Genomic DNA, 23,802 nt, shown 5'->3' with positions numbered 1-23,802 from the left:
ACCAGCATGTGCCAGCATCCACACAAAGTAAGTCGTCCTATGTGGTCTCCACAAATCCGAAAGCTGCCTCCAAAATCTCCCCAAGAAAACCGGAGAAATCCCCTCTGCATGCCAACGAGGAGCTCTAGAAGGGGGGGGTGTGGAATGTCTGAGCAATGCGCGATGCCCAGTCTTGGCACTGTACTGAAAGAAGGGAACCGGCTCTTGGCCTTGCCGTAATGGAGGCCAAAACCACTCACCTGGATCCAATCTAAGTCTACGAAAGGACGGTTCTCCCACATCCACAGTCTGTACTCACATAAACTAGAATCAATCAACAGAAGGTCAATAAACCACCCCTTGCCGCAAGAGGCAACCACCCTAATTCACTGCCATCTAAGAGTATCAATCTCTAGGACTGAAGGAGGATCAATCTGGTGTAACTGGCCTCTGTCACCCACTCAGAAATAGGAGGTGCCATAACCAGCAACTCCTCTGGTAACCACGAGAGGAACTCTTGTCAGTGACAACTGGGCTTGCCAGAAGGGCTCGGAACCCCCCTCAAAGTGATGATGCGATCTAAACAGCCACTGTAAACGAACAGCCTCATCAATCTTGGTCTGTCAAGCATGCACAGAAGTGAGACCTCCAACACGCTGGACAAGATGAGGGTCGGATATGTCCCTAAATGCAGTCCTCCAAGACCGCACAGAGCGAGCAGGACATGCATTCCAGCGAGCCCAAGAGATGTAAGATCGCTCACTATCATGCGTCCAGAAGCGTCTTTGATGTGGGGATTTCATAGGATAGACCTCCAATCTCCACCAAGGCGAGGGTGACGATGACACACACCATCCCAAAGTAAGATCTTCGAAGTGTGATCTCTTGGAGTGAGCCCTCGAACCATGAATTTCGCTAGTAAAGCCTTGCTCTGTGTCTCAGGGTCTATGATGCCCAAACCCCCATCACGTGTCGGTAGAATACCTATATCCCAAGCCACTCTAGCTCTCGTATCCAAAGTGCCATCTCAACCAGCCCACAAATAATTTCAGATCAACCGTCGAAGCTGAGAGATCGAAGAACGTGAAAGGCACCAACAAGAAGCAACATACAAAGCTGTGGCCAAGAGAACCTGATTAACTATCGAGGCCCTGCTAGACAAATAAAGTCTAGCTGAACTCCAAAAAGCCAACTTTCTCCTAATAGAGGAGATCTTTGGAACAAACTATTGGGCTGCCGATATGTCAAGGCCAACTTGGAAACCTAAATAGCGAGCAGTTTCCTCGTGACCAATCCAAGTGAATCCCCACTATTGACCCCAAGTAGGAAAAGCCAGAGGATCGATCATGAAACCCAAAGACTTGTTCCGGTTGATCTTTGCTCTTGCTACCAAGCAAAAAGTATCAAGAACAACTCGCACATGCTCCAAGACGTGTGCATTATCCTCTACATACAGAGCTATATCATCAGCATACTCTACATCAAGGAGGTCCTCAAGTAAATCTAAAGGTAACCTCAAGCCATGAATCTCTATAACACCGTCTCGAAGAAAATAAGACATGGCCTCAGCAAAGAAAAGAAACAAATAAGGAGCAAGAGGACATCCTTATCTCACAGACTGCTACAAGTGAAGAATCACCCATATGGCCTCCAACACTGACTCTATTGGCACAACGATAAAGGCCCGACACCACCATAATCCACTCCTGGAAAAAGCCAAGCCAGCTAAGAGTGCCCTCCAAGAAAGACCAATCCACCCTGTCATATGCTTTCTATAAAGCCCAACAATAAAATGGCTAGAGATTGCCTCTCTACTTAGCCCACTTTGTAGCCTCAAAGAAGGTGAAGATATTGTCCAAGATGCTCCTATCTTGGACAAAGCATGTGTGAGTGTCATGAATAAGCTCTGGGAGGAACGGGTGAAGAACTTTGCAACCCCCTTATAGGCGGTCGACAATAAAGTGATCGGTCTCCCCACCGACGCAATTCCAGCTTGTCACCCCCTTTAGGATGGAGACAAATCAAGCCACATGTCATGCTCTATGGCTTCCTGCTAGAGTAGAAAATCCTCTGAAAGGCCAAAAGAAAGAGGGTCCTTCAGCCACTCCCAAAAAGGAGAGAAATAAGGCTCGAGAGAGACCATCCTCACTTCGACAAGTGTGTGCACGCTGTAGTACAAAAGCAGCTGCAAACTCCATTTTTGTGAAAGAGGCCATAAAACGCATACCCATCTCCTCTGTGACCACCCCACCCTGGGAGTGCAACTCTAGACTCTCTCTCTAGTGAATTCAACCTCTTGAGAATCTGCCTCAATAGAAAACAACGTAGAGAAGAACTCACTGGCCACCTCCAAAACCTCATCTCGTGCTGTACGGATTGAGCCCTAGCAATCTCTCAAAGCCCTAAGCTGATGTCGACAAGGCAGCCGTCCATGAGTTCTGAAAAACTCTTTGTTGATCCCCCTTGCGGACCTAGAATGAAGCACAAGGGTGAAACTCGAACTCAGATCTATTCTCAAAAATGTCACTCAAAGCTACTGTGGCATGGGCCACGTCATCCTTGAGAGAAGGAACACCACGGTATTGCTGCTGAAGTTGCTAGATAAAGGCTAGAGACCGTGTAGAAGAATCAAACTCCAGATCCACCGAGAAGGACCATGAGAAAGGGAGGAGCCTCAGGCACCGAGCAAGAGTCTCATAAGCAGCCGTCAACCAAGGAAAGAGAGCAAGGGTGGTGATAGCAAAGTGTCTTGCTGCAGCAACGGCACTCCATGACTGGGAGCAAGGAGGTGGAACCCAAGTCTCACGACTCAAAGAATAACTGGTAGAAAGAAGCGTCTAGCAGACCATCTCCAAGCAACAAGACAAAAACAATCAGGGGTAAGAGCCTTCGTCAGCTACTCTCCAAAAGGTCCTAACCACTTGCCAACCCTGCGGGCTAACTGCATCCTGACATACTGTAGGGCAAGGTATAGAGTCCAATGAAGAATATCTGACTCTTGGGAGAAAAAAAATGCAACGCATGGGAATCACGCCTAGCTATGAGCAATAAAGCCATGCCCACTTTCCTGATGACAAAAACAACCACCTCTAGCGGGGCACGCCAGTCTGAATTTCAATCCATTGTAGCCTCCTTATCAACACTCAAGGGCCACAATGAAAGAATGCCTAGGTATGAAGAGGCAAGACCCTGGGCACCACCGCAACATCTCTCTAGTCTAGAGCAACGAGAACGAGAGCTAGAGAGATATCCTCCTCCTGAGGGGATGAACACTGATTGGGGCTAGTGAGAGGCTACACGTCTGTCTCTAAAGGTATCATTTCACTGGAGGGGGCAACTGTAACCGCTCCCCACATGAGGCCTGACAAATCGGAAGATAAAATACACATATTTTAGATCACTTAACTAATTCAAATAATAGACAACACTTGCAACATTAAAACTGAAAATAACAAAGAACACTTGACACCATCACTGGGGCCGAAAAGAGCCGACCCCTCCTCAATACTGTTGTATTTCTTGGACTATTTATTTGTACAAGTGTTCATGTGCCCTAGGCCAAATTTCTCCATAACAAGGAGTGAATATAACCAGTAAACAATGAGATATTGTCGATAAAGAATCAGTTGTCCGAGTAGAACAAGTCACAGGTAATCTCCCACCTTCACTGGGTGAACACCTATTCTCACTGGTCTTCGAGGACCGTGCACCAACAGGCATGCCCATACTAACGCCTGGCATGGAGGGAGCAATACCTGGTGCTCCTGAATCAGCTTTGCTCCCAGTTTTCCTCATACCCCAAATGACCTTCACTGCCTCCTCCAAAATGTGAGAGCGCGGTCAAGGTATCATGGGTAAAAGTCACCGTCCTAATGGCCTTACTTAATAAAGGCAACGTGGCGTGATATTTTCCCTGACAAAACTTTTTCAAACAACATTTAATTTTAATAATTATTGAATCTAAAAATTACAAAGATAAATACCTAGCAAATAATCAAATTCAATTCTCAGGAGAGAAGCCCATCCCCTTTTTATTGCACTCCCAAATTGTAGGCAAGTCCTGGCAACAGTAGATGTTCAACAGCAGCTGGTACAACTGTAGGTATAATTTGCTACAGTCACGTATAGGCTAGTACAAGCCGGTACAGTAGGTACAGGCTACAAATCAGAGACGGGTACAAGCAGATGCAGTCGGGTACTTTCGTTCATTCACACTCCCACCAACCATCCACGTGTGGGGGAAGAAGAATTACTTCATGTAATAATAACTATAGATGTTATTTATAATGTTGGGCACCTACATTAGAGCAAATGTCCAGCCAATATTTAAATGTGTATGAACATCCAACATTATAATTATTAAAGTTGACATTACTTAAGGGATTTTGTATTTGAAAAGACCAAAAAGGGTAATACTTACCACCCGTTCACACGCCACACCCACTCATCAACAAACAGCACATCCATGGTACACAAGGGATGCTCTCGTCCAGTCTATTGGCACGACATAGCAGGCAAACACACGAGAAGAAGTCATGTGAAAACAAGTTTATGCATACAAACATAAATGCATGTGCACACGTAATGGACAAAATCTCCCTTTCATTAAACTTATACAAAGATTTCTTGTCGGGCACAAAACTAGCACGACAGACAGAAATGTGAAGTCATGGTTTTCCTATGGAGTGCCAACCCCATAGGCAAACCACAAGTCATGACACAGACCTTCCTATGGAGTGACAATCCCATAGACAAGGTCGGACACAAATATCAATCCTACCATGGAGTGACAGTCCCATGGATAAGACGCAACCTGGTCAATCCTGGTCATACACGGATGGCAACAAACAGGCTCCCGTCCATATGACGCAATATTGGTCACACACGAGTGGCACACAACTGGTTCCCTTCCATGTGACACGAAATGACTAACCCTTTCACATGGGGCACTGGCCTGGCCACATGTGAACAGGATACAAATCTGACCGCTCTATGGAGTGACAGTCCCATAGAAATGGCTCCAAAAATGGAGACGGACCAAATGGTGACATCCTCCCCCGGCTTCTAAACAGTTGACCTGAACTGAAAAGCCTCAAGATATGCCTGCAAAAGCTGCGGGTAGTTAACAAAGTAATCCTAATCTACCCAATTTGCATCAATGGGAAAGTAGTTCTTAAATTTCACAAGGTATCTCCTGGAAAGCTTCCCATGTGGTAACTTTCTCTCCTTGTGAAATACAATCTGCTCTGGCTGGAGGATCTTCTCAAGCTCATCAATCTCGGGAGGATATTCAATGACAGGCTCTTTCGGGTCTAGCCCCACATACTTCCGCAAGAGACTCACATGAAAAGCATTGTGAATCTCCCAATGGCTAGGTAAAGCAAGCATGAAGGACACTACATTGATCTTTTCAATCACTTTGAAGGGCCCATAATATCGACTAGAAAGCTTTGGATATAATCCCTCTTGTCCTGGCCTCTTTCGAAACCTAGCTTTCTCAAATTTCAGCAATACCCAATCACCTTCTATGCTTGTCGGCAGCCCTCTTATGCTTGTCTTGTGACCTTGCAATGGCTGTCCGCACATGAGCAAAGGCTACATCCATCTGGACCAGTGGTAGTGTGCTGTCGTGAGAAAAACAGGGGCACTCCTTCGCCAAATGACCATGTTGATGACACCGCAAACACTGGCCACTCTACCCAGTCACCGCCATCCTCACCGGCCATGTGCTGCCATGGTCTAATACCTCGACTACTTGCGGAAGCTGTGAGGGATCAGCAATTGCCACCCTGTCCTGTGGAACAGTAGGCTTAGCAGGAGCACCCTCCACTGTAGAGGCAAAGGATTGTGGTAAGGAACACCAAAGGAAGCAACAATCCGTCTCACAGCAGGAGAAAGCTCTGAAAAAGACCAGGGAATTGAAGGGTGACAGGGTGGCAGGGGATCTTAAGGCACTGGTCAAAGTTGGCTGGCGAAAAGCCCTGGTACCAGCGAATGAGGCATATCTATCAGCAACCACCAACGAAGAGCGACTAAGAAGACGAGTCACACCTTTGCATCAACAAGGTGAAGCATGAAGATCCCGCGACCTAAGACAAGAACCTCAACAATCCGGCAAGCGGTGATGATGAGAGAAGCCTGCAACTTAAGTCCGAATCTCTGAGCCGGACGGAGAAAGGCCAATTATATGGCCATAAACTGCAGACTGCGAAGTGTGTCGATGCGAGTACCTGAAGTGGAACCCGGTTCCAGACCAGCGGCTGCCATGTCCAAGACTTCCAGAAAAAGGGGAAACAGGAATGCACAACCACAAAGGTGGGCAGCATGAAGGAGAGCTACACTCCGGCAGAAGTGAAGAGAGACCTACCACAGGTTTCCACACCTGAGAATAGGCACACTGCCAATGTAGACACAGAGGGTCGATGGTGCTGCAAAGAGAGGTCCTACACATTGGCTCAGAGCAGACGGTGACAACGCAGCTGAAACCCTGACAGCACAGATGAAACCCTAAATACACAATAGAAACCCTAAAAACAGGGGAAAAACCCTAAAAGAGAAGAAGAGGGAAACCCTAAACCGCAGGGAGAAACCCTAATAACAGGAAAATCCTAAAAACGCAAACGAAAACCCTAAAAACAGGCAAGCCCTAAAATCACAAACAGAACCACTATCTCACCACCTCATTGAGACCTTCCCGCTATTATCCCAGCTGTGTGAGTGTTCTTCAAGAAGTTTTCCTTTTGTATTTTATTAAGAAGACCACTGCTAGAGGAAGGTTTTTATCAAGGGTGGAGGATCCACAAAAAGGTGAGTGTGGCAAGAGAGGATTTCCACACACAAAGATGGGAGAGGAGGATCAATCCTGACCAGACTGCTCCAATTGGAAAACTCAATTTATTATCTTTTTACTTTTAAGAAAAAGACGTAGAGGAGAATATATAAAACTGAGTCATCATATGAAATCAATCCTCGCAGAGCCAGTCTCACCAGGCAGCCAGTCTGCACGTTGGTACTGCTGCACTGCAGGGAGCTGGGAGAAGAAGAGAGGATCCATAGGCCGGTAGTTTTCTCCAGGACCAAAACTTATGTCTCGTTGAGGACCTTTGGCTAGAGCTTATATAGCTCTTTTTTGGGAGTCCTAGGATCAAGTACGAACCCAGCAATGCCAAGTTAATCTTTCAGCTTATGTGTGATTTCATATTCACACCTTGGACGGATGCACACGTGATTTTGGGCATGAAATGGTTTCACAAACCCAAATCCATACTCAACTAGGACACCCATACATTTTTAATTTTAAAGAATGTATCTTGTATGGTCGCAATCGAGAATAAAGTTCGCATTTCGTTTGTTCCTCTCCTCTCCAGTATGTAGTTGACTAGGGAAAATCGCGATAGTGCCAAGAATAGTTGCAATCATACACGTATGATTGTTCGTCCAAACGTTTGTAGATGTTTGAAAAAATGTGTACAATACTCACATATGTTATGTGCTCTTCTATTCCGCTTTTGAAGCATATGAAAGAAATATGTTTATAGGGTTTAGCACACACAATGAAGAATTATGAAGTATAAAACATGCAAGCACTCTCTTTGCTTTTAATGTTCATATTAGACCATCACATCAACAAGTCGTATGGTCGTGCCTATTAGTCAATCTTGGCCTTTGTCTATTGCATGTCTTGCTGCAGCATGCTACAAGTAACTACTTATCAATCATCCACTCATACATGTGCCAGAATCATTGACTTGCCTATCTACTAGAGTCAACTCAAAATGTGCCTACCGAGCGGCTACTCTGTGGTAACATCCTCTCTGCTATTGCAGTCAAACAGTGTGACCGCACACTGACACCTATATATCCATAACACTTGAACAACTTTGTTAGCTCATGCTCCCTAGTACAATCCCCTCCTACCTATTTTCCCCCTTCCTGCTCGCGATAGCATGAATAGACGGGATTAATAAGGAGTAGATGGGATCGATATGGACATGGTAGATCAAAATCTACTGCCATGGTGAGACAAGCTACCAAACACCTAAGACAACTTGTTGTGTCTAAATGTGTGGCAATGATACTATCAATTTTCATTCTGATATTGCTTCCCCACAAACACAGACAAGAAACACCATGTCTTGTCTTCCTATGCGTTTTGATTAGGCATAAGCCGTATTTTTTTCCTGCAATCTTGTTGCCACAGCTAGAAGCTCCTGCAGATTGCAATCGTGCCTAGGCCTCAGCCTGGGATTGGACCCAAGACTGCTTTATCACCACTCCGCTGCCCCTTGTTATTTTTACTAAATGTGCTTTTCGAGGTAGGTGACTGACAGTTGGACAGCGTTGAGGGTACTTGGGTGCGGAGAACTTGCGATTGTCACTAAAGAATGACTAGGAGGTACTAATGGTCCTATCTACACTAAGCCTCCTCAACTCTACAGAAGTCCTCCTTGGCACAATGAGTCTCCTCCCTTTCAAGTCACTGCTGATCCATTTGAACTTTGAATTCCAGTCTCATGTTCTCGAGCTTAAGTGTGCAATGATGCTCACGTTCCAATTGCTTTTTTGTGGATTATGTGCACTTGTGCATTTGTATAACCATCTACATCCTCAGGGGTCCATCTTGGCTTCCCATTGGAATTGGTGACATTGGCTCCCCCAGGTTGGGAGCCCGAGCGAATTCCTCGTTCAAAGCTCTCTTCCTCGAAACTCAGAGTAGGCTGTTCAATGACTTTTCCAAAGTGCCTACAAACCATCCATTAGAGAACTTGTGCAAGCGGCTCTACAGTTCTCTTGGAGAGAAAACCAACCATCCACTTCAAAAGAAGGGAAAAAAAGCACCAACCATACACAACCTCCAGATAGTCTTCGCTTTGATACCAATGTTACATGGGCTAGCGGAAAGTTTGTGATTGCGGCATTTGATTAACAACTTCGGTGCGTTAACTTAATGCTAAAGAGGAGAGAGGAGAGAGGAAAGAGAGACTGCCCCATTAACCCGATTGGGTCCCAATAATCCACTGAAGGCCCCCCAACTTGCAGTGTATTTACTATATTATGAAGCTGAATTGAGTACAATGCAGATTTAATCCTTGACCTCAGAATATCTTCCTCGCTCAGCTGAGAGATGGTTTATGAATCCGGGCAGAAAAGGAGGCAGGATCCAAAAAAGAACTATATCAGAGCAAAATGCCTTCTAAGCGCTGGACTTCTGGATGCCTATTTTGCGGGGCTAAGCAAAATGCTGATGCCTATGCTCAATTGCTGAGGACGAATGCTGAATTGTCTTGGATAATTTTGCTGAAGGTTCATGGGGCTTTTATGAAGGCTGAAATGACCTCGTCAATTGGGTCGTGGGCTGGTTGGCTGGCATAAATCATTCAAAATAACCTGTTATTTAAGGCTGGCAATACACACACGTGGCTACCCAAACCAGTAACAGTTCACACAAACGCATACAATCTGTCCGCAATTTTCTTGGCCTGCTCCACAATGATTCTTCTGCATTTATTAGCTACCCCTCTGCTGTCCCACCCTTCCCAGAAAAATATCTGATGCCCGACTCATCTACCTTGATGTCCAGCGCCCGGCACTTGAACTAATAAACGTCTGGACATCTGTACAAAACTTAAACATCAAGTGGGTTACAAAACTGTTCAAAATTCTGCACAACTGACTGCATTGACTTACCCTGGCCAATCTAGATGGCAACTCATAACTGGTCCTTGGACTAGGGCTCACAAAAAAGTGCAATGTGCTTTACTAAAGTCCCATACCACCCTAGTGCAGTGGGTGTACATGACAGCTGCGCAGCCTCGTGGGAAATGAGTATTGTATGGCCCTGAATAATCATTAGCTTCTTGCTGTGAAGATCATCTTCTTCCCGGAAATGGGTTGGCTTGGAGATGAGTTCCCTACCCTGCCCCTACCGAAAGACATCATTTGTCTCAAGCCAGTGCTTGCACCATGGGCGTGATAGCACCTAAATAAAGAAAATTCCTTTCTGAAGTACAATACACTACAATGAGATAGATGCATGCCATGATTTATCCAAAGGAAATCTACAATAGCAAAAATACATCAAAAAAATCGAGCCCAAGAGAGAGAGAGAGAGAGAGAGAGAGAGAGAGTGTTTCAACATCCCACTCCAGGCACTTTAGGCACACATTATTACAAAAAACACTGACCCTTTAGTGTTCAACAACATATTTTTCAGTTCATACTGACTATAAACACACGAATCATGCCACCCCATGATAGACACTAAATGGGGGGGTGGGGGGAACACTGACCCTTTCGTGTTCAACAACATATTTTTCAGTTCATACTGACTAGAAACACACAAATCATGCCACCCCATGATAAAGACACTAAATGGGGGGGTTGGGGGAACAAACGCAAACCAATGGCCTTCTTTGATATTATGAGTATCTATAGCAGAAAGCATTCCCCAACTTCTTGTGTCCATGCAGAAAACGAAGTACCTGATATCCCAAATCAGCCGTTGGATTTTGTCCTCGATGCTATCACGCTTCTCCCGTAACAATCTTAATTCCTGCAATTAGGCCACAAAAATTATTAAATGTCTACAGAAACAATGTGAAACATGCTGTGTTTGCAATGTTCAAGTACAATTGCAAACTGACTGTCCATGCAGGTCACAACATTTTAAGCTGCAGTCTGTGTAAATACAGAACCTTTCTTGTCTGGCCTGTCTGATAAAAAAGTTCCAATTCCTTCTCCAATTCTGGGATCACCAGCATTGTCCTCCAACCTGCACATAAGAGCAATTTGTGCTTATCTTATATCCAGAAGGAAGGTAGTAATAGACGAATGCAGCATATAAAAACTCAAAGTTCAACCGCAAGGGCAAGAACCATACCAGGTTGCTTCTTACTTCGGAGTATGTCCCCATAAATATGATCTCCAACATAAAGAACCTTGTAAACATGAAAGAGAAATTGAGAGAGTAATCTTATGGTTTGAGAACAAATTATCTGAAAAAAATGAAAAGCCTTTGCTTAAACCAACATTTCATGTTGTAAATGTGGCCCTCTTGGAGGTTCAAGAAGCGAGCTAGGAGCTCCCACGTGCACACTCTTGGCAACACCCACACCCCCCCCCCCACCAGTCTGCCCTAATCTCCATCGTGCGCCCCCCCTCCTTCCTTCACAAAGCCACTCAGCCCCCCCCCCTCCCTCTGCGCTTCTTCCCTTGCCCCCCTCTCACCCCTCATCTCCTTCATGCAGCCCCTCCCTTTGCCATTTCCTACCTCAATCAGGGTATCCCAGGGGGGGAGCTATGGAGGATGAAAGATATCCATGATAGGTGTGTAGGAGTAGAGAGAGGGATGATAAGGAAGCTCAAGCCATGACCATGGTGCACAGGGACAAGGGGGAGAGAGAGAGAGAGAGAGAGAGAGAAAGAAGAAAGAAAAGAAAGAAAACTATATTAACGTCCTTTAGAGGCCACATCTGACCTATAGGACTAATCAGATACATCCATGTGATTACATTCCACTTCGGGGGCAACAAAATGAAAATAGAGATAAAGGACTCGGCTTATGCTCGCTGAAGCTGCGCCCCGCCTCCTGCCTGCGCGACCTGCACACCAGCTCCCCCCCCCCCCGCCATTGTGCTCTTGCCCCCCCCCCCGCCTGCTTTTGTTCCTTCGCCACCTTCGCCTGCTTTCTGCTGCGCCCCCCCTCCCTCGTTGCTGCGCTCCCTTCCTCCTTGCCCCCTCGCCCCCTCCCTCCTCGCCTCTTCGCCTTCTCGCCCCATCCCCTTCTTCGCCCATTTCGCCTCTGCATCGCCCCCTTCCGCCAGCATTCTCCTCCCCGCCCCTCAGTCGTGCAGCTGCCGCCCCCCCCCCATGCTTTTCCTTCGCCGTTTTTACCCCCCCCCCCTCTCCTTTTCGTGCTGACCTCCACCCCCCTGGGGGTTTTGTTTCTTTTTTCCTCCGGTCTTCCGCCTTCCTGTGTGCAGCCCGTTTCTTGCAGGTTTTCCGCTTTCGCCTCGCCTACGCCTGAGCTTCAGACTCTGATGGAGACTCCTCCCGCCTCGTCTCAGAGGGACTCATCAGCAGCCCCCTCGCCCGCCCCCGAGGACACCCCCATCAGGCTTTCTCTTTCGCCGGAAGAGGAAGCGAGCCTCACCACAGAGGTGGAACGCCTTCAGGCCCATTCCACCATCTGCCGTATAGTCGGCACTCGCCCCAGCAGAGGGGAGATCCGGGATCTTCTCCAGGCCCGCCTGCTTGCAGATGTGGGCAAGATCCTGGACGTACAGCTTCTGGGCCGGTGACATTATCAGATCGAGTTTGAGACCGCCCAGAGTGTGGCCAAGGTCCTTGCCATGAGTCCCCTTGACATCAGGGGTGCTCGGGCTTTCTTCAGACCTTGGCAGCATGGCTTTGATCCAGCAGCAGCTGAGCAGGGAGAGCGTGAAACCGGCCTCTGATAGAAAACCAGAGTGCGGTAGGAGCAATCGCCCGTCCACTTGTAGTCTAGATGATAAACAAAACACAGATTGGGGCTAGAGTGCCCAAATCTGAAAACACAGCGACACCTGTTGGCCCCAAAGCTTGGCGCCCCTTGCGGTATTTCTTTATTCAATTATAATAATATGTATGGCTGAGTACAACACAAAGACCAGCCAAGAGTTTACACCTGTAAGTCCAATCTGACGGCCCACAAATCCTTCTCAGCACAGAGGATCTATGCACACAGATCTGTGTCCTCAAGCAACACACTGTGCCTCCCTCTGATCAGCCAAGATCACAAAGCAGGCCAGCCATGGGCATACATCTGGCATAACTCAAGAGCATGATACATCTTCTCAGCTCAAACATACATGTGCTGTCCAATCTCTGTCTTAATCTCTTGTCAATCTGCCATACCCCTCCTCTCACAAGGGGCCAGATAACACATATCTGCAACAGACATCAAGCAATAGAAAGAGAGATAGATGAACAGAGTCAAGGCTTACCAAGTTCAGCTCGTGAAACAACACTGGAGGAAGCAACAGCACTAATCTGTGCCTGCAGGCACTTGAATCCACAATCCTGCTTCACACGTGTGCTTGCACTTGCCTGTATCCTCCTCCTGATGCTCACTCCTATGCTGTCCTTGAAAGTACAGATCTGAAAATCAGCACAGCACCCGTCTGTACCACCTCGGGATGCGTGCCAGGCGTTGTACTTGCATAAACAGCCTGCTGTCCACTTCTGTACCAGCCTGAATCAGCATACACAGGTCTGTCCAGCACCCAGAAAAGCGCCGCCTGCACCTGTACTTGATGTATCTGACTGCCCGTACACTGTACGGCAGTCGTACAGTAGGGTATGGGCTGTAAAACAGTCTGTACAGCCTGTACAGGTTTCCTGCGCAGAGTTTCCAGCAGCTGTCCTGTGCGCCGCCAGCAACAGAGGAGAGAGAGAGAGAGAGAGAGAGTGTCCAGTTCTGGCCGTACAGTGCTGTACGGCTGGTTTCACTCAGAAAAAACAGCCACAAAACTGGTCTTCAGCAGTCGCCTCCTCCTCCTTGAGCTTTTCCACGCTAGTTCACAAGCGCATGAAGGAACCTCTCCTTTTGCTACACGATTCCCCAAAAAGGGAAGAGAGAGAGGGAAGAGAGAGAAAACTCCTCCCCAATTTAATCCCTAGGGCCCCAACTTAATAAGTTCCTAGGGCCACTAAGGCCTAGGGGCAAACTCCAATAAACATTAAAAATTAATGTTTCTAGTTCCCCCCTTCACACCTAGGGATGTCCACACATCTTAAACACTGTCCGGGCACCCCCCCATGTGAATCATAAAATATTCTGACTCTGCAACCACCATGCCCACACTTGTCCTGCTCCATTTTCACAGGGCCATGACATACCCCCCTCTTGAAAGATGGCAAGCGTCCTCGATTGCATTCTGGTGATGCATCAAAATATCCAAAGTGAAATATACAATATGGCAAGATCAGCGTCCCAATCTCTCTGAGCCATACACCTGTATCAACATTCACTGTAAACCAATGGCATAGTAATAGTCCAAGTTGTATACCACTGTGAACCATACATATCCACAAAAATCTCCATGTGACTAGTACACATATATCATAGAAGTCCCATAAACAGATGTACTGTCAGCCTCAGTACCTTCGGATGAGATAAAATCTGCACCAAGCGACCTCTAGATGTCATCTGAGCCTGTCTGTATCAAGGGAGTGGAGGTGCTACCCCCCTCTTGAGCATCAGGTAATGCTCCAGACCCATGCTCTGCTGAACCTGAATGAGCCACAATAAGAGTCGGCTCTAACTCAAAGGCATCGAGATAAAGCTGCAAAACCTGAGGTGAATCTGTTAAGTCACCTTCCTCCATCCACTTCGCATCCATCGGTGAATAGTTCTTGAACTTCACAAGATAGCGACGGGAAACTTTACCTCGTACCTTCCTTTCTTTATGTGCCAGTATCTGCTCTGGAATCAGAACCTCATCAAGTTCCTCAACTTCCGGCTGAGCCTCATCTGATACATCCTCAGGCACATCCGCACGGAAAGGTCTAAGAAGACTCACGTGAAAAGCATTGTGAATCCTCCAGTGATCTGGTAACTTCAAACGATAGGTTACCTCACCAATCTTTTCCAAAACCTGAAAAGGCCCATAATATCGCATACTCAACTTAGGGAATAAGCGCTCTTTACCCTTCATCTTCTTGAGTCTAGCCTTTTCAAAGCGCAAAAGAACCCAATCACCCAATGCAAACTGTAAATCACGTCTGTGACGGTCTGCGGCTTTCTTTTGCTTCTGCTGAGTTTTCTGGAGGGCCAACTTAACTCTCCGATAAGCTTCATCCAAGCTCTCCACATACTGATCAGCCTCAAAGATCTTATCCTTTGTATGCAAAATGGGTGGAACCTTCTTCCCTCCTTCTACAATCTCAAAAGGCGCCTTGCCTGTCGAGCTATGTACAGTGTTGTTATATGCAAACTCCACTAAAGGAAGATACTTTTCCCATTGTTGCTTGTGCTCTGACACATAACACTTGAGAAGATCTAACACTGTAGAGTTAGCCTCTTCTGACTGACCATCTGTCTGTGGATGAAATGACGATGAAAACTTGAGAGTTGTACCCATGTTGTCAAACAACCCTCTCCAAAACAAACTCGTCATCCGTGGATCACGGTCACTAATGATAGACGTAGGCAAGCCATGATACTTGAAGATGTTCGCCATGAACAACTTCACCATATGATCCACTTTAATTGTCTTCCTCACGGGAATGAAATGAGCCTGCTTACTGAACCTGCATATGATTGTCCAGATACCATCATTTCCCGTTTGTGTCCGTGGAAGATCAAATACAAAATCCATGGCCCAAGGTCTATCCGGAATAGATAAAGGCTGTAATAACCCTGGTGTCTTCTGACGGTCAAACTTTACCTTCTGACATACGATGCATTGCCTCACAAAGGCATCAACATCTCTTCTCAAGGTTGGCCAATAAAAGAAAGTCTCCACTGCTTTGACTGTGGCGTCAATTCCTCTATGACCTGCATACGGTGGAGCATGACTTTCAATCATAACCTTGAGTCGCAATGGCCTGGTAACACACAGTCTGCCATGCATCAATAAAAACCCATCTCTGAGAGTGTAATGCTCATGCCGCTGACCCTTAGACATCTGATCATACAACCTTTCAAAATCCTCATTATGGGCATACTGCTCTTTCATTTCATCAAGCTCATGATGATAAGCAAGTGAAACTGCAGAGACCTGTGGCTTGCGTGACAAAGCATCTGCCACTACATTCTTTTTGCCTTCCACATGCACAATCTGGAAGTGAAACATTGACAAAAAGTTTGCCCAACGCATATGCTTCTCTGAAAGCTTAGTCTGCGTGAGGAAATATCGCAAGGTCTGATGATCTGTCTGTACAGTAAAATCAGCCCCAAGCAAGTAGTGTTTCCATGTAGAAAGAGCGTGAATTACAGCCAACATCTCTTTCTCATACACCTGCAAATGCTTCTCGGCATCTTGCAAAACTCTACTCTCATAGGCTATCACATGTCCCTCTTGCATGAGAACTGCACCAATGCTACTTCCACATGCATCACACTGGACAACAAAAGCCTTTCGGAGGTCCGGTAACACCAATACTGGGTCCGAAGTAAGCTTTTCTTTGAGCTTTTTGAATGCTGTAATTTCCCGATCAGCCCATCTAAACGGAGTTGCTTTCTTCGTCAAAGCATGAAGAGGCGAAGCAATTTCAGCAAAGTGCCGTATGTAACGCCTGTAATAGGAACACAATCCTAAAAAGCTGCGTACATCATGCACGGTCCTCAAAGCTGGCCAATTAAGTATTGCTTCCACCTTTGCTGGATCCATACGGACTCCATGACCAGACACAATATGCCCCAAGAAATGTATCTCCTGCAAGAAAAATTCACTCTTCTTGCCATTAACCACCAATCTATGGTTTCTGAGTTCTGCGAACACAATGGCCAAATGCCTTCTATGCTCTTCCTCAGTTCGTGAATGCACAATCATATCATCAAAGAATGTGCCCACAAACTCTCTATGAGGCCTGAAAATCCTGTCCATCATTCTGTTAAATGTGGCAGGCGCATTTGTCAAACCAAAGGGCATAACCAAGAACTCATACAACCCAAACGTGGTTCGGAATGCTGTCTTATGCACATCCTCGGGTCTAATGCGTATCTGATGATACCCGCTTTTCAAGTCAATACGACTAAAAACTGTGGAGCCCTGTAAGCGGTCCAAGATGTCATCGATCCTCGGTATGGGGAATCGATTCTTGATGGTATTCTTGTTCAGCGCCCTGTAATCAATACACATGCGCCAAGAACCATCCTTCTTCTGCACTAAGAGCACAGGTGAGCAAAAGGGTGATGAGCTAGGCTGAATCAACCCCTTATTTAATAGCTCCTGCACCTGACTCATAATCTCTTCCTGTTGGGCTGCACTAACTCGGTATGGCGGTCTATTTGGTGGAGTACTACCAGGAATCAGATCTATGGCATGATCTTCTGGCCTCCCAGGAGGTAATTCTCCTGGCAATGACTCGGAAAAACAGTCTTGAAACCCACTTAAGAAATCAGCCCTGTCCTTATCTAACATTGACAAATTAGACTTAGACTCATCATCCTGTGCATCCTTTACATAAATCAAGTACGCGGAAAGATGCTTTTTCATTACTGATGAAATCGCCGAAGCCGATACAATAGGAACAGATTCCCCTTTGAGTTTTACATCCAATACATGCTCTTTCCCTCTATGAGTCAGAGTAATTTTCCTATTGTAAGTATCCACCACCGCATGTACCCTATGGCACCATGGCATCCCCAACAAAACATCACAGCCATCCAAAGGCATGATGAAGAACTCCTCGCTGTCCACATAACCCTGCAAATGAAGCCGAAGCTTCCCAATAATAGGAGTAACGGGTTCTGCATACCCTGGACAAGCCATATTTGCCTCATGTAACGGCCCCATCTCCTCTGCGCGAATCCCCAATCGGCTAGCCAAATCTGGTGAAATGAAGTTGGCTCTAGCACCTGTGTCAAAGAAGATCAAAGCATTCTGATCTCTCACTTTGCCTCATGCCCTGCACAACTCTGATGCTTCACCACTTAGCTGCTCCCCCACAAGATCAGGAACTAAGCCTGCAGAAGGCTTTGGTTTCTTTGGCTTGGGCTCTCCTTTATTGTCAGGGTCCTTTTTGGACGTTCTTTTGGGACAATTGAATGACATATGCCCCTCTTCAGTACAGTAAAAACACTTTTGAGCATCTCTCAAAGCCTGTCTTTCCTCAGAAGTCCTCTTGGGCATTGGCAACTTCTTATACTTTGTCTCTGAAGACCCTTTAGTATCACGAGAAGCATGCCCAAATTTTTCAGCTTTCTTGCTCAATTTCTTACTGCCTTTAAACCCAGATGAACCACCTGTGAGTAACGCATTAGCTGTCATAGCATTTTCAATCATCTGTGACATGTTCGTTACTCTTGTCTTTATACAGTAATCTCGTACCTCCTTGGGCAGCCCACAACAATACTTCTCAACCTGCTCAGATAATGGCACGGCACGATAAGAAGTCACTGGGAGAAGAGCTTCCCAAAACTTCTTGTTATAATCCTCCAAACTATCACACTTTGAAGCATCCAGCTTGTGCCATGCGGTCATAACATCCACCTCAAATGTAGATGTGAGCCATACGGAAGAGAAAACCTGTTTGAATTGGACCCATGTGGTGGGTGCTATGCCCTGCAAAAGAAGAGTAGACCACCACTGCAAAGCATTGCCCTTGAGAAAAGTGGCAGCTTTCCTCACCTTTGAGGACTCTGTGTAATTCCCACCAGAAAAAGCAGCATCAAACTGCTGTAAAAAGGTAAGTGCCTTCAATTTATCCTTGGCCCCACTGAAAGTGTCAAACTTCACTGCAGCTGCCCCTTCCTTGTAATCCTTCGCCTTGCCCATAGGCGTTAGATTATCATATGGAAGTGGTTTTGTAAGATTGCTGCCCCCAACATTCATACCCATCATTGGGTCAACATTTCCCATTCCAACACCAGGCATACCATACATCCCAGCCATGTTTCCAAACATTCCATGCTGCATACCTGGCTGCATGCCACCAAACATATTGCCTTGCATCCCAGGTTGCATGCTTCCAAACACATTTCCTTGCATACCGGACTGCATACCACCATACATATTCCCTTGCATGCCAGGCTGAAAATTGGCTCCAAAAGGCCCATACATACCCATGCCTCCCTGAGGATAACCCCCAGTCATGGATTGAAACACTGAGCCACCACCAAAGTACCCTGGATGCATGTTCTGCTGAGGAATAGGTGGCTGTCCATAGAAGGAACTCTGTGGGTTAGCACCAAAAGCATGCTGCATGTTCGGAAACTGGGCAGGAGATGGATCCTGTGGAGTGGTACCACTATGACCTTGAGAAAGATTCTTCAAACGAACCTTCTTCTTCTTTTTCTGGGGCTCTGTGCGGGGCTCTGAGCGAGATCTCAAAAATTCAGCAAATCTCTCACTCTGTGTGAGCTGCATAAAAGTATCCATAACACTAGCCAAGCGATCTTTGAACCGAGCATCATCATCCTCTTTACCATGCACATCTTCTGGCTGTGTTACATCCTCATAAGGCTCAACATCTGCAGCCTGTTCTCCTGCAAAAATATCCTCAGATACATCTCTTTCAGGAGAAGTCTCTTGCTCTTCTTCTTCATGATAGAAGTACTCTTCCTCTGTATCAGACATGATTGCTGAATTTTCAGCGATGGCTTTCTCCAAAGCAACCACGAGCTCACCCCCTTCAGAAAGTTGATGATTGGTCCCGGGGACGGAACCTTGAAACCGGCCTCTGATAGAAAACCAGAGTGCGGTAGGAGCAATCGCCCGTCCACTTGTAGTCTAGATGATAAACAAAACACAGATTGGGCTAGAGTGCCCAAATCTGAAAACACAACGACACCTGTTGGCCCCAAAGCTTGGCGCCCCTTGCGGTATTTCTTTATTCAATTATAATAATATGTATGGCTGAGTACAACACAAAGACCAGCCAAGAGTTTACACCTGTAAGTCCAATCTGACGGCCCACAAATCCTTCTCAGCACAGAGGATCTATGCACACAGATCTGTGTCCTCAAGCAACACACTGTGCCTCCCTCTGATCAGCCAAGATCACAAAGCAGGCCAGCCATGGGCATACATCTGGCATAACTCAAGAGCATGATACATCTTCTCAGCTCAAACATACATGTGCTGTCCAATCTCTGTCTTAATCTCTTGTCAATCTGCCATACTCCTCCTCTCACAAGGGGCCAGATAACACATATCTGCAAGAGACATCAAGCAATAGAAAGAGAGATAGATGAACAGAGTCAAGGCTTACCAAGTTCAGCTCGTGAAACAACACTGGAGGAAGCAACAGCACTAATCTGTGCCTGCAGGCACTTGAATCCACAATCCTGCTTCACACGTGTGCTTGCACTTGCCTGTATCCTCCTCCTGATGCTCACTCCTATGCTGTCCTTGAAAGTACAGATCTGAAAATCAGCACAGCACCCGTCTGTACCACCTCGGGATGCGTGCCAGGCGTTGTACTTGCATAAACAGCCTGCTGTCCACTTCTGTACCAGCCTGAATCAGCATACACAGGTCTGTCCAGCACCCAGAAAAGCGCCGCCTGCACCTGTACTTGATGTATCTGACTGCCCGTACACTGTACGGCAGTCGTACAGTAGGGTATGGGCTGTAAAACAGTCTGTACAGCCTGTACAGGTTTCCTGCGCAGAGTTTCCAGCAGCTGTCCTGTGCGCCGCCAGCAACAGAGGAGAAAGAGAGAGAGAGAGAGAGTGTCCAGTTCTGGCCGTACAGTGCTGTACGGCTGGTTTCACTCAGAAAAAACAGCCACAAAACTGGTCTTCAGCAGTCGCCTCCTCCTCCTTGAGCTTTTCCACGCTAGTTCACAAGCGCATGAAGGAACCTCTCCTTTTGCTACACGATTCCCCAAAAAGGGAAGAGAGAGAGGGAAGAGAGAGAAAACTCCTCCCCAATTTAATCCCTAGGGCCCCAACTTAATAAGTTCCTAGGGCCACTAAGGCCTAGGGGCAAACTCCAATAAACATTAAAAATTAATGTTTCTAGTTCCCCCCTTCACACCTAGGGATGTCCACACATCTTAAACACTGTCCGGGCACCCCCCCATGTGAATCATAAAATATTCTGACTCTGCAACCACCATGCCCACACTTGTCCTGCTCCATTTTCACAGGGCCATGACATAGAGCGCCTTTTTCATGTTACAGTTTGCTTCCTTGGACTCCGCCGGAGTATCTTCCGCTTCTCTCTCGGCTAGGAGCATTGGTGGGCTCGGTACTCGAGACTGGCCCCACAGCAGCTTCAGTGGTGGCCAGAGCAGCTGGGCTACCCTCCGTCAGAGTTTTGGTGTCTGACATCTCCTCCCTTCCTAAGGTCATTCAGCTACCTAGGATAGGGGGGGGATGGATTGATCAGAGAGTGGAGTTCTCGGGGCTCCCAAACCAGTGCTTCATATGCAGGCAGGTCGGCCATCTGGCCAAGGCCTGCCCTCGCAGGAGACCTCAACCCTCACCACAGCAGCAGGCCCCTGATGGCCCGCCCACAGATGCGGCACGGCAGGCTGCCTCCGGGACACCTGCTCAGGCCACAGAGACCTCGGAGTGGCAGCCTGGACAGGGGCGCCGCCAAGGGAGACAGTCACAGCAGCACGCACAGAGACCGCTGCAGCAGCAGCAACAACAGGCTCAGTCTCACTGGGTTCCCGTGAGGAACAGCTTTGCTCCTCTCCAGGAGGAGCCCCCTGTAGTGACTGAGGACCAGGAGATGCCAGCACCCCCTCCTTCACCCCCCCCACCCCCACCCTCATCCCCTCCCATTGCCTCGCTTCCACCTTCGCCTCCGCCCGCCCCCGCTCCGGTCTCGGCAGCGGCTCCCTCTCCGCCCCCCTCGCCCCCCCCTCCTCCCCCCCCACCCGCCTCGCCTTCCCGGGAGACCCTGGCAGTCCCCTGGCGTTCGCCCGCAGTCCGGAGGGCGCTGAGCACCGATCTCGCTCGAGCACCACAGAGGAGACCTGCCATGCCGATCCGAGCTTCACGGATATCATCTATCCGCAGTCGGCTGAGTCGCCTCGGTGTTAGACAGCAATCGGAGGCTTTCGGTTACGCTTTCACTCGGCTTTTTGGAGCAGAGGGCCCCCATGAGCCAGCACCCATCCGCGTTCATGTAGTGATACCTCCGGCCCGCGGCGGGGAGGAGGCACTTGATTCAGCAGTGGCCTTCTCGTTCCCTCTCTGTGGCCCTTGCGACCGGGAGTGGACTCTAGAGCTCGCTATTAGCACTTTGAAGACTTAGGCAGTTGAGTTTTCACATCATGTGAGCGACCTGGAGGTGACAAATGTGATAGGCCGGCTCTGGGAGTTGGCTCATTTTTTCTTGGATCCCGGGAGTGTGGATGCCTCAGGGATTCGTCACTTGGTCGTGCGTATAGTGGCAGACTTAGCACGCGACCCTGGATATGTATGTATACACGAGGTTGCTCTGTCAGAGCGGGAGGCAGTCGCCATGGGCCACAGCCACTGGCGCCGGATCCGAGATTCTTGCAGTACACCGGGTGGGCAGATTCGCAGCCGCTCGGATGGGGACTACTCTCCATCCAAGCCGCTTGCGAAGGCCCGCCGCACGGCTGAGACAGCATCTACCTCAGCAGGTCATCCATGAGGATCATCTCATGGAATGTACAGGGCCTGGGCGGAGCACATTTTATATGCTATCGAGGTTGCTTGAGGCAGGAGCTTCAGAGATGCCTGGTTGGTGGCAGCATTGATATTTTGATGATGCAGGAGCACCACTTGGGTGAGAGCAGGATCCGGAGATATGGTTCGGTGATGCCTGGTAGATGGGATACCTTTTGGTCTGCAGGGTTTGGTCCTTTGGGTGGACAGGGAGGAGTTTGCATGGTCATTGCAGATGTATGGCGGCAGGCCATTGTGGTTCGAGGGATCATTGTGCCTGGTAGAGCACAGTATGTCATTCTGAGGGTGCATGATGAGCTATTGGGCGTGCTCAACGTCTATGCGCCTAATCATGCTAGTGCCAGAGCAGAGTTCTGGACCCAGGTTACGGATGCATTGCCAGAGGCCGCACATTGGTGTGTCGGGGGAGACTTCAATATGCTTGAGGACCCGGCCGATAGGGTGGGAGGCAGTCATGTTACAGTGCACGGCACGGAGCTTGCAGCTTGGGATCGGTTTTGCATGACACTGAGGATCACTGATGCATGGCAGCATGGGGCTTTCTCCCGTTCTCAGGACAGTCTTAGTTTCTCTCGGTCGGATCGTCGACAGGGAGGGACTAATTTATCACGGATTGATCGCTTTTATGTGGGCGACTGGTTAAGGGAGCGAGGGGGCTCCGTCGGCATTCTCGCTGGCACCTCATTTTCAGATCATGCGCCAGTTATCCTGACATGGGAGGAGAGGACACGGGAGATGATATTCAGGAGGCACACACAGAGGAGTGGTTCACGCCTCTCGAGCCAGTGACCCCACGGTGGATGGGAGCCTTTACACAGTTGGAGATCCTAATTGCTGTCAGAGCTTGCACTGAGGATGGCAGTTGCCTCTACTTTGAGATTCAGGATGAGGGCAGACTCCAGCGAGTGGAGGAGGAGTCGCCTTTGGTTGCAGAGTGCACCTTTCAGAGGATTCGGGTGGTGGCCGCCGCTTCTCGGAAGTGGCATATAGACCCCGATCCTGCTGATGTGCTCCCGGATTGGCGCATATGGGCATATGCAGCGCGCCCCTTGGCCCGGCTACAGTGGGACCCTGGGGAGTATGAGTGGCACGATCCTTATGCATCCCTTGAGGCCACAGAGATTACCTTTTTCCAGTATACTGTTCGGCTGGGGCGGCATATTTTAACGGCGAGGAGGACGGTCCCTCCAGCGGCAGCGGGGCATTGGCGGCTACAGGGACTCTCACAGGAGTTCCTGCAGGATTTTTGGGCTCGGCTCTGGGTTGGTCGACAGGCCCGCAGGATCTGGACTTTTCAGTGGCTGGTCGCCCACAGGGGCTCAGCAGTTGGCACTTGGCTTGTTTACAACGGTCTTCCGACGGCCTGCGTCCGATGCGGCCACCCTATGGAGACACAGAGACACTGCCTTTGGGATTGCTGTAACGGGAGGCGGACGCGTGTATTGGAATCGTATAAATGTGAACAAGATTCTGAGCACTTAACACTTGAGCATTACAACCACAAA

General features: G+C 48.1%; 1 protein-coding gene across 7 annotated transcripts in view; it reads right to left on the bottom strand.

Annotated features, from left to right (window-relative positions):
- The window catches only part of LOC147623979 (HAD-superfamily hydrolase, subfamily IG, 5'-nucleotidase), a 112,032-nt gene that overhangs the window by 23,445 nt on the left and 64,785 nt on the right, over nucleotides 1-23,802 (bottom strand). For all 7 annotated transcript variants that reach the window (XM_086820650.1, XM_086820649.1, XM_086820655.1 and 4 more), the window contains 3 exons: nucleotides 10,859-10,916; nucleotides 10,674-10,750; nucleotides 10,461-10,531 (listed from right to left, as the gene is read on the bottom strand). In XM_086820650.1, coding sequence (XP_086676776.1) covers nucleotides 10,461-10,531; nucleotides 10,674-10,750; nucleotides 10,859-10,916 — 206 coding nt within the window. The remainder of the gene's footprint in view (nucleotides 1-10,460; nucleotides 10,532-10,673; nucleotides 10,751-10,858; nucleotides 10,917-23,802) is intronic.

The sequence above is a fragment of the Cibotium barometz genome, chromosome 26, assembly GCF_041138505.1.
Source record: "Cibotium barometz isolate CiBa-2024 chromosome 26, ASM4113850v1, whole genome shotgun sequence".
Taxonomy (NCBI): Eukaryota; Viridiplantae; Streptophyta; class Polypodiopsida; order Cyatheales; family Cibotiaceae; genus Cibotium; species Cibotium barometz.
This window is presented reverse-complemented; position numbering and strand designations above follow the sequence as displayed.